The 12,500-nt window shown below is 45.8% G+C and overlaps 1 protein-coding gene and 1 long non-coding RNA gene across 2 annotated transcripts in view; both read right to left on the reverse strand.

Annotated features, from left to right (window-relative positions):
- LOC130456909 (uncharacterized) overlaps window positions 1–12,500 on the reverse strand; it is a 23,842-nt gene that overhangs the window by 1,135 nt on the left and 10,207 nt on the right. The window lies entirely within an intron of this gene.
- The window catches only part of C1H2orf78 (chromosome 1 C2orf78 homolog), a 13,568-nt gene continuing 8,833 nt past the window's right edge, over window positions 7,766–12,500 (reverse strand). Inside the window, 1 exon segment of the mRNA XM_001375059.4 lies at window positions 7,766–9,820. Within this exon segment, the coding sequence (XP_001375096.3) occupies window positions 7,911–9,820 (1,910 nt within the window). The 3' untranslated portion in view covers window positions 7,766–7,910.

Genomic DNA, 12,500 nt, shown 5'->3' on the forward strand with positions numbered 1-12,500 from the left:
GCCTTCTCTTCTCCAGGACAAACATGATGAGTTCCCTAAACTGATCCCCAAATATCAAGGACCCAAGACTCTTCATCATCCTGATGAGGCAAGTCAATGGGTTTTTTGTTTGTTTGTTTGTTTTTATTTCAATGTCCCAGCTGAACACAGATCTCCAAATGAGGTCTCCCCAGGGCAGGGGACAGGGGAATAATTATTTTCCTATTTCTGTAGCATTTGCCAATTTCATAATTGCTCCCATGAAAATTTAACAAGTGGCTTTCCTGGGTCTCCTCCTGACAGGGGAGCTGGGCCCCTCCCTGCATGCAGTCCTGAAGAAGGGAAGTACTTCACTCAGCTATGTATCCCCACTATTTTGCACAGTGATTTGGCATGTGGTAGCTTTAAGAAATATAATACTTGTTATTCTAGCTCTGCTTCAAACTACAAGTCTGATCTTGGGCAAGTCACTTCTCCTCCTTAGTCCTCAGCTTCCTTCTCTCCAAAATGGTCACTACAGGCATTGAACAGGAGGATAAAATGATCTCTAAATTCCCCTCCAAATCTGTTCAAACAAATCAGTGTGATGATGCTCTATCGACTGTTTGCCTTGCTTACTGCTCAGCACAAGGGGGCAGCATTGTAATGAAAATAGGATTGGCTTGTCTTCAAGCCATCAGAAAAAGCTGGGGGGAACCCAAGGTGGTTAGCTGATGGCATTTACAGTTTGTGTCAGTGGATTTAATGTGGGAAGATAAGGTACACTGAGGCCAGGGATTCCAAGACAGACCAAGCCTTCTCAGAAGAAATCTGCGAGACTTAATTCTAAACATATAATTTTTTAAAGCCCTCACTTTCCATCTTAGAATCAGCACTGTGTATTGGTTCCAAGACCAAAGAATAAGAGCTAGGAAATGGGGAGTAAGTGACTTACCCAAGGTCATCCAACTAGGAAGTATCTACATCCAGATTTGAACTCAGGACCTCCCATCCCTGGTTCTGGTTCTCAGTCCACTGAGCCACCTAGCTCTATCCAGTAATTTTTAAAGTATTGAGAAATCACAGGATGGGGATTTGGGATCCACTTGGTCCCACCTTCTCCTTGGCTCTGTGCACTTAGTAATCCAACTTACACTGGCCTATTGACTGTTCTAAACAGGCACTTCATTTCTTGTTGCTTTTCCTCTTCCTTTTCCCTCTCCATCTCTCTCCAGCCTTTCATACTGTCAATCCCTCTTTTCTCCTAGATACTTTCTTCTCCGTAGGTTTTACCTGGTTCTCCTCCTACTCATCTGACTGCTCCTTCTCAGTGTCTCTTGCTTGATCTCCGTCAAGGGCATTGTGGACACCCCTGAGTGTCTCTTAGGGCTTTGTCCTGGCTCTTCTCTTGCCTCTATGCTATTTCACCTGATCTCATCAACTCTCATGGACCCAATTAGCATCTCCCAGTAGATGGTTCCCAGACCTATTTATCCAGCCCTAACCTTCTCCTTTCCTCCAGTCTCCCACCTTTCCAACAGCCTTGAAATAGCTTGACCTGGATTCCTCATAGGCATCTTCAATGCGGCATGTCCAAAACCAAACTCAGTATCTTTTCCTCCCAAAGCCGCCCTCTCCTTTCCCACTCTGTCTGCAGCCAGACTGAATTCGAAGCCCAGCACTGTCCATTGGGCTACCTAGATGCGCCTACTTCTGCTTTATTGTACTTTTCTCTGGACTGTGTACTTCATGACTCGGGAATCCTGGCCTTCTTCTTGTTCCTGAAGCAAGACATGACCCTCCATCTCCCATCCCCGTGCCTTCTTACTGGCAGTCCTCCATGCCTGCAATTCTCTCCCTCTTCCTGGTATCCTCAGATTCTGGGCTTCTTTCAAGCCCAGGTTCAAATCTTACCTTCCTCAAGAGGCCTTTCCTCGGCTATCCTATTCTCATTCCCAAGTACTAATGCCTTTCCTCAGGGATTGCCTCCAATTGACACTGTACATGGCGCACATACATAGTTGTTTGTGTGTTGTCTTCCCTACTAGAACGTGAGCTCCGGAAGGTCAGGGACCGGTTTTGCCCTTTTTTAAAGCCTTTATCTCCTGTCTTAGCATTGTTATGTGGTGAAAATCAACTGACCAGCTATGTGTTGGCTCCAGGGCAATAACAGTTAAGTGACTTGCCCAGGATCAAACAGCTAGGAAATATCTGGGGTCAGATTTGAACCCAGGACCTTCCATCTCAAAGCCTGGCACTCAATCCACTAAGCAACCCAGCTGCCAGGTGTTTTTGTCTTTTTTGGTATCCCCAGAACATGGTAGGACTAGCGCACATAGCAAGCACCAAATGTTTCCTAAGTTTTTTATTAAACACACATACACATCTGGACATACACACAAACACACATAAATATACACTCACATGCACATACACACTCACACACAGATACACAGAAACACAAAAACACACAGCCACATACACAAACATGCATATATACACACACATACAGAAATAGAGGCACACACAACACAAAGAAACACATATACACAAAAACACAGATATAGAAACACACCCACAGACACACAAACACTCCAACATGTACATACAAAAACACAGACAAGACACACAAACACAGAGGCACACACACAGACACACTCACATACACACAAAAACGCCCATTCAAACACAGAGACATGCAAACACACATACAGATATAGACAAAGACACACTCCTACAGACATGCAATCCCAGACATACAGACACCTGAACAGTCATACAAACACATACCAACACACCCTCAGACAGACACAGAAACACAGAGACACACACAAAAATACACAGGCTCACACAAAAACACACTCAGACACAGAGAAACGCACAGACACACATGTACACAATCGCAAAGAGATACACAAACATACAGACACACAGACGTATTCACACAGACATATAAACACCCACAGAAGCATAGACACACACTTATACACACAGAGACACACAAAAATCACACACAAACAAACATATGGACACACTCACACAGACCCACAAACACACTCTTACACATATGCACACATGGGCATGCAAACACACAAATACACACAGAGACATACAGAAACACTCAGGGACACACATGCACACAATCATACAGACATGGAGATACACACAGAGAAAACAGACATACACAAACACAGAGACACTCACACAGGCACACAAGAATATACAGACAAGTATGCACACAGACACACAAACACAAAATTCCCATAGACACACTCACACAAGAAACACACACTCATACACACAGAAAAACACACAAGTACATAGACACACACAGACCCACAAACAATCTTGCAGATGCACACAAACATACAAATTCACAGACACACATACAATGTTGCACACAGGGATAACTATACACAGACACACACAAACATAGAAAAGCACATAAATACAGTCATACACACAGATACACAAACACACACAAACACTGACACCAACAGACATACTCATGCACTCACAGACACACGGTGACACACAGGCACACCCTCAAACAGACACAGTCATACACACAAATACGCTAAACACACATTCATAGATACACACCAAAACCGAGACACAAACTCACACATGTCCACATCCAAACACACGTTCACACCCACAGACACTCAAACACATACACAGATACCCATACTCAGACTCACACACGTGCACAAAAATATATTAACACAGATATGCATACACACACAAATACAAACACACAGACACACAGACTCAGACAAAAAACACAGACACACATAGGCACACATACTTACAAACACTAATACACACACTCAGACACACACCAGCACCCACTCACATACACATATCCACACTCAAACATACACACATGTAAAGAAGCACACAGAGAGAAACACAGAGATGCACTTAAACACTCGGGCATACACACTGACACACACAGATGCCCACAGACACACAAACTCACATGACACACATACATATAGACATACATAAAAATAAAGACACAAATATCCACAGGAACACTCACACACAGGCCCACAGACAGACACACAACACACTCAAACTCAGACAAGGACATATATACAGAAATACACACACACACACACTCACACATAAAAAACACAAGACACAAAAAACACACAGAGACACATAAACACATGCTTACAGATTCACACACATGCAAACACAGACATGCACACATGGATCCAAACACAGGCACCCAAACACATAAACACTCAAACACACACAAAAATCACTCACAGGCATGTGAATACACACACACCAACACACAAAAGTACACATACTCTTTCACAGACACACAAGACAGACACAAATGCACAGATATACACAAACAATATTCACAAAGCAGACACAAGCACACAATCATACAGATTCACAGAGATGCACAAACACATTCATACACAGAAACATGCCAACACACACTCATACACATGGAGACACCAAAAAAAAACACACAGGTATACAAACACACTCATAGACACACTAAAACACACAAACACAAATTCACACACACAAACACACTGACACACAATCATATATACAGAGACACCAAAAAACACACTGAAAAATACAAATACTTTGAAACACACAAGCACATACATTAAATCACACACAGGCACAGAAAGATACACATGCACTCTCACACAAACATACACTCACACACAAATACACTTTCAGATACACAAGTACACAGAGACACACAAATACACAGATACACACAGGCCATACACACAAAACACTCAGAAACACACAATCATACAAACATAAACTCACACAAACATGCCCACAGAGACACACTCAAATACACTCACACATAAACACACACAAACATAAGGAGAAAGACACACATATACACAGTTATACCTACAAACACAGAAACATTCAGACACAAACACACAGAGACACACATACACACAAACACTCACAGGCACACATTCATAAACATGCACAAAATCGCGCACAAATATACACTGATAAACACAAACACTCACAGACACACATACAAACACATACAATAACACACATACCTTTAATACCTTATTCAGGACTAAGTAGTTTGTTTCACTTGTGTCTATTTCTTCCTTAGTATTATCCTCTTCCTTAATCCTACCTCATGTTTCAGCATGTGCACACAGGCCCCTCCTTTGTTTCAGATGAGGTTCACCAGATACCCATTCATTCCTCCCTCCATGTTTGTATCTCCCACATACCAGTTATAAGAAATATCAAATCCCACTCGCTTCTTCCTCCTTTCTATACTAGCTTATCCTACCTTTATCTTATCCCCTTGTCAATCCATCCCCCAAATACATTGTTTTATCATCTAACTCCAGTATCTCCTACAAGAAGACTCCCACTGGGGTCACGAAGAGTCCACGACACCACTGAACAACAACATTAGAATGTTAGCACTGCATCATCCTACAGTTACTTCTAATTGTTCAAAGGAAGTTGTTTCTAGGTTTCTCTGGGCTCTTGTGTTTCAGAGTTCCTACTCTGGTCTTTCCATCAGAAATGGCAAACCATTCTAGTATCTTTGCCTGAATAGAGGTGGAAACCTTATTAAAGATTAGAAATGTGCAAGAGAGTCAGTGCATAATGACTAAAGGGCTAGACTTGTAACCACGAACAAGTCATTTCATCTGACCCTTAGTTTTCTCATCTATAAAATGAATTAGGCTAGATGGCTTCTGAGATCTCTTCCAACTTTTAAGTCTGTGATCCTGGGGAAGTCAGTTGATGAGCATTTAAGCTTTAACCTGGTGCCAAGCATTATGCTAAGTGCTAAAGACTCAAAGACAAAATGATGTAGTGGCTCCTCCTCCCTAGAGTTCCTCATTTGAAAGATTGATTACTTTTCAGGTATGCTATAGAGAAAAACTTTATTCAGGTCAGACCAAGTCCCTTCAGCTGAGATTCTGTGGTTCCCATCTCTTTGGGAGATGCTGTAAAGGAAGCCCCTCTCCTCCACAGATATAGCTAGAATGACTGCAAGGATCCTAATCCAGCCACATTCCACACCCTCTCACTTCATGATCACAAAGAAACTCAACCACGCCCTATGTGCCTCTTTATCTAACTTGGTCAAGTGGGAGATATGGTACAGGGCAGAAGCTTGCTTGCTTGAAGGTCATCAGTGTATTTAAGGAAAATGATCTTTGCCCTCCTAAGAATAAAGCAAGGGCTGATCTTGAATCCTGCCACCATTCAGAACAAACCTATCATTCTGCCCAGGGTTCGAGACTTTCTGGATCTTGCTTGAATACCTTTGCCTCTCAAGATCCAGGAAAAAAGCTGAGAGTATGGGTGACTGGCATGGAGATCTTGTATTCTTTTTGCAGCTACCAATGATGGTATGCCTACTATCAGTGAACCCTCTACAATTAAAATTAAGTCATTTATGCCTCTCTTACTCACCCGTAAGCTCTACAGCTAATTTAAATGGGGAGACAAGCTGGGGAGTGGTATTTAGGAGCCTCATAAAGTAACTCTAGGACCAATGTAGATGGATTGGTGATACATACACACATCTAGAAGCTTTGAGTCAGTAGTGTAAAAACGAAATTAAATTAACATTCTGCGGTCCTTAATTTCCATAGGGGTTAAGTGACTTGCCAAGGGTCACACAGCTAGGAAGTGTCTGAGACCATGAACTACTACAATTTGTAAACCACTCCTGGTGTCTGATTTAAAGGAAAATACCAGTGAGCCGTTGGCCATAATGGCAGAGCCCAGAGGCTTCACCGAGACCCACTATTTATTAAAAATCGCCAGCAAAGACCTCCAGATCCCTGAATGGATCACAGGGGACTTTCAGAAGTATCAGAATTGTCAAGGAGAAGGCATGGAAGAGTGGTAAGTCGAGAGGGTTAAGATTTCATTTTAGCCTGTGTATCCCCATTGGCCGGCACATACTAAGGGCTTCATGCTTGTTGACTGACTAAATAAATATCTACCAATAGAGGGAATGCCGACACAGATGGACTCGTGGATGCATTGCAATCTCCATGCCTAATTATCGGAAATCCTTATCTTTACATCTTCTACAAACACTATCCACTTCTTATTCCCCTCATTAAACAGAGGTTTTGAGTAGTCCATTTTACAGGTGAGGAAACTGAGGTGCAGAGAAGTCGAGTTGCTTGTGTCCCAGGTCACACAGCTTTGTTTAGTTGTATTCGGTCATGTCCAAATCTTTGGGACCCCTTTAGGGGGTTTTCTTGGCAAAGATACTGGAGTGGGTTTGTCATTTCCTTCTCCAGCTCGTTTTCTAGATGTGGAAACTGAGGCAAACAATGCGACTGGCCCAAGTCACTAAGCTGCTAAGTAGCTCCCTGACTGCAAACCAGACCTCCCACTCTATCCACTGTGCTTCCCAGCTGCCCATGCAGCCAAGGGCGGATCTGAGGCAGGAGTTGAAGCCAGGTCTTCTTGACTCCAAGTCCACCACTTTCCCCAACTAGCCCTCCCAGACTTGGCTTCTTATTCTGGCTGTTTCTCGTGCCCGTGCCCCTGCCCGAGCCCCTCTGTGTTCCTCCCTCCTAGGATCGGCAGCGTCCCCCCATCCCTCCCTTTCCTCCCTCCATCCCTTCTTTCTCCCCAGCCTTGAGCCCAGCCCCCTCCCCACCCAAGTCTATGTGTATGGACATGTGTGTGGGTTTGTCCACGCGTGTGCGTACACATGTCTCTATACACATATGGATGGCTGTGTCTATTCTGGCTTAGCTCCCACAACTCAAAGAGCCGGAGATCAGACATGTGGGAAGTCTTTTCATTGCTCATCCATCTTGTCCCTGACCAGAACAGCTCTATTAACGGTTTATTGAAGTATCAGAATAAATAGGGACATGTGTATCTATATATATGTACAAACATCTGGTGCCTGGACTGCCCAAGAGTCCTAGCTGTTCTGATCAGATCATGTATCCATAGCGCCTTGCAATTTCCAAGTCCTTTTCCCGCTCAATGAAAAACTGCAGCTTGCCCAGGGACGTGTACTTGGCGGCGTTCTCTCGCTCCCGCTGGGCCTGCCTCTTCATGGCCTCCCGCTCGGGCCTCTGCTCTTTGGTGATGGGCTTGGACATCACGGGCTCGGGGACGTTGGGCTTCCTCCAGGGGATCGGCTGGAAACAGAAATCTTGAGGCTGGAACTGGGCCGGGGGCTGCGGCTGGGTCATGACCACCACGGCCTGCTTGGCCGAGCTGGTGGCGGCCGCCTCTGGGGAGATGGACAGCACCAGGTGGCTGGGGAGGCACGGCTGCATCTGGGGAGAAGGGCAGGGGGCCGATTTCAGCAGCATGGGCCGAGGAGGGGCAGCCTGAGGGGGCACCGCCGACACGGGCCTGGCGGGGTTGGAGGGGCCAGGCTGGGCTGGGTTGCCCAAGCGGGCAGGGTTGGCGGTAGAAAGCCGGTGGGGAGCCAAGGGCTGCGGCTTCCGAGGAATGGGCCGAGTCAAAGGCCTGTCTAAGGTCGGAAAGGGCAGCGGCACCAACTTGACCTTCCCTGGCGGCGGGGGCTTGGTGTGGGAGGGCGATGGACACTGGTTCTCCACGCTGCCGTCTGGCTTCCGAACTTTGGCCTTGGCCGCCGCCAGGAGCCCGGCCTGGCTTTTCATGGGGCCTTGGCCTTCCGCCGGTGTTTCCAACCACTGTTTGATCCCTGGAGTTGGCTGGGGGACCTGGACGGGGCCGCTCATCTTGTCGTTCTTCTTTCCCAGGGCATGGAACACCTGCACGGACTCCAGCATGTGCATGCCCAGGAAGCTCCGGGGCTTCTTAAAGGCCTCTTGGCTGAGCTCCGGGTGGTTCTTCTTGCGCTTCATCTTGGGGAGGGCTGGCTTCTCCTCCGGCTTAGCTCGGCCCCCAGGCAGCTCGTTGCCTTCCACTTTCTCATAGCCGGTGTCTCCAGTTCCCTCCATTTTCTCTTGGCTGGAGCCTTTGGTCTTGCTGGCTCGGCTGCTCGGGGCTTTGCGGGACTTGCTGCTGGCCGACTTGGCCACATCCAAGGGAGACAGCTCACTGGCCCCAGAGCCAGAGACAGCCGCCATGTCGCCAGCAAGCAGGCAGTCCGGGTTTCTGGGCAAGGCCTTGGCTGCGGGCAGAGTGGCCATCAGCTCGGGGATCTTCCGTTTAGTCTTCTTGGCTGGATCCGAGGGCTCCTTCCCTGTGCACGGCTTTCCCTGCATCCGGACCACTTTGGCCGTTTTGACCACTTTGGGTTTGGCGACTCTGAGCCCCTTGGGCTGCTCAACCTCCTTCAAGGGAGAGAGGAGACGGGGAAGGCGGAAGTCTTCCACCAATTTGTTGATGTCGGTAAGACTAGGAATGGGCTCCATCCCATTCTCTAATACTTCTTGGTCGCCAAGGCTCAGGCCGTTCTTGGCCAGATGGGATTCCCTTGGACTAGTCCCTTCCTTCAGAGTATCAGGGCACAGTGGGTCGATGCAAGCCAGAAGCTGGTTAATGTCAGGGATTTCCAAGGGAAGGAGTGGGGGATCCTGGATTTCCAGAGGGACCTGGCAGGTGTCCAGGGTCTGGGAGAACTTGGCCTTTATCCCCTCCACTTTCCATTTTTCCTTCTCGAGACATGTCACAGCCTTCTTATCTTTGTGCTCAATGTTGGGAGCAGGAGGCAGAGCAAGGAGGTTGCCTGAATTCTGTGTCGGGGTAGCCAGGGAGCCGTCCCCAGCAACCTCTGCTGGTGGAGTACCCTCAAGCATCTGGAGGTTGCTTCCATTGCCACCCCAAGACTTGGATAGTTCCAGCGTTTGTGGCAAAGAGAATGTTCGGGCAGTAGGCTGCAGCCCAAGAGAAGTCTCCATCACTGCAAGGAAACCAAAGGGAGAATCAGTGCCCAGTAACTGCGACCCTTCCCTAGGCTCCGAGAACTACCAATCACAGCCTCGCTATGTCTACATTGTCCAAGCACCTAGCGAAGAAACGTAAAACCAGGGTTTTAGCCTTGGCTCGGTCATTGGCCCACTGTGCCTCAGTTTCCCACTCTGTAACAGAAAATCCTTCTTCTCTCTTCCCCCCAGGGTCAGAGAGGATGAAGGGAGAAAACTTACATTGCAACTCTCTAGAAAATGCATGGCACTAGGCAAAGGTAATGCTAAGCAATTTGTTAAAGCATCTTTTTAATTTTGCCTACTTCCCTGGACAATAGCTGTATCTCGATTTATTCAAGGTCATATAAGTAGTGTGCTGTCAGCTACAGGATTTGAACTCAGATCCTCTGACTCCAAATCCAATGACCAAAGTCACTCAAATCTTCTTCACTACAACTGCTGCTCTAGCAAAACATTGCTCACACATAAGACATTTGGTGCTGGATTCAACTGAGCGAGGGAAAAGAAAGGTAAAACAGGTCTGGAGCTTGTAGATTCTAATTAGATAACCTGGAAAACTGCAATGCCAAAAATGGAAAGCGGGAGCTCATGCCGCTTACCTCACCCAAAGGGCATGGTGGGAGTTCTGCATCCAACTGGTGTTAGGGAGCCTGCAATGCTCTTTCTCCTCACCTCTTCTTCTTAGAGTCCCTAGTTTTCTTCAGAGCTTAGCTCAACTGCCACCTCCTATAGGAAGCATCTCCTAATTTCCTCAGATATTTAGGCTTCAACCTCAGTGGACCTCACATATATTTCTGTCATGCAGGGAGTCCATAGCCCTCACTGAAATCAATAATATTGAATGGATTTCTTGTGTATGCAAAATATTCTATACTCCATGGTCCCTTGATCAAATATGAACCCTTTAATTAGGTTAATAAGTGAAGAGAGTCATTGAGTAACAAATTAACCTATCAATACCCCCACCTTGGGGTCTTAGTAATGGGAGGAAGTCCATCATTTGTTCAATCAAGCAACAGGCCAGCCCAGTGGTGAAGGATCCAGGTTCATATCCCTGAAATAGAAGCACTATGGGGGAGGAAGAAGGGAGGAGTAGACCATTTGTATGTCACTTCCCCTCAAACACTTGACCATGTCCCCACTGAGAAGATACTAGAAGGAAACAAGGAATTCAGCTGAAAGTCAGAGCAGAGACATTCTCATGCAAATTCTAGAATCATCTAGGGAAGGAAATCTAATACCCAGAAGCAGAGAGATATACACCAAGTTCAAACCTGGACAAAGAAGTATAGTGACCTATGAACGAAGCAGAGACAAGGAGAATCATCATGGGTGCTGAAGACTATTAGCTATGGACTCAGGAAGACATTTCCACAGAGGAATTAAAAGCTACCATTATTACCACTATTCCTTACATATATGACTCACTACCATGGTACTTTAAGTTTAATCCCACTCTTCCCAGGAGCTCTGGATTTATGAGAGGGTGTGTCCCAAGCTTTAAGGGAAAAATATTTTGTACCCCTAGTTTTACTATACCTTTGTTGGAAGCTAATTGTTGCCTACTGATTGATTTTTTTCAATAGGGAATTACACCGATGGGGGCTCATGAGCAAAGTTCCTATGATCTCAACTCCTCAAAAGCTCCTTCTAGAATCCCAAAATGGAGTCATCACCACCTCTAGGCAACCAGTCCACCAACACGATTGGGAGTTCATTAAATAACCCAGTGGGGGTTATTTTTATACTTCTGTGTATACATATTGTCTCTCCTGATAGAATGTAAGCTCCTTGAGGGTCCAAAGCCTTCCATTTTTGCCTTTATATACATTAATACATATTTAATGAGTACTTTTTGAGTGAGTAGATAGGAGCTTTGCTATCCTGAATACACAACCCCAAATCTGGCCCAGTGTGGGAAAGTAAGAAAAAATCAAGGAGCAAGAGGGCTATCAGACAAGAGTGGCTATTGGCTGAGGAGCTGAAAGAAGGGGTCTTTCCCTTCACTTAACCTCCTAAACATGCTCAATGAAGAGGCCAGATTGGTACCAGGGAAATACTCTCAGTGTGGCCAACAAAGGGCCATCAACGTCTCTCTGATTTGGGAGAATCACAAGGTTTTGGAGCTACACGAGTTCTATTGTCCATCCAACATCTTCATTTTACAAAAGAGAGACTGACACTGAGAAGCAAGGAGACTTTCCCAAGGTCTTACAGATGGCAAGTAGCCAAGCCAAACCTCCTCCTTCCATATGTTCTCTTCATGACAGAAGAGAGCGTGTGTTGTGTTCCCGTTAGCCTGAAGGTTTGACCCAAATGCAGCACTATACATCACCTTTAATCATGGCTCACGTTTATAGAGTACTTTAAAGTTTATAAAATACTTTACACATGTCAATTAATAAACATTTGTTAAGTACATACCCTACATTATCTCATTTGACCTTCAGAACTGCTATCATTGTCACCACTTTTAACATAGGGGAAACTGAGGCTCCCAAAGGTTAAGTGACTTGCCCTGGGTCACCTGGATGGGTCAGAGGGCAAGATTCAGACACTGACCTCCCTGGTTCAAGACCAGGAGCCTCATCCACAACATACTGCCTTAAACACACAGAAGATGCTTCTCCGGGGCAGCCTCTACAATCATATGAA

Source organism: Monodelphis domestica, chromosome 1 (assembly GCF_027887165.1).
Source record: "Monodelphis domestica isolate mMonDom1 chromosome 1, mMonDom1.pri, whole genome shotgun sequence".
NCBI classification, from domain to species: domain Eukaryota; kingdom Metazoa; phylum Chordata; class Mammalia; order Didelphimorphia; family Didelphidae; genus Monodelphis; species Monodelphis domestica.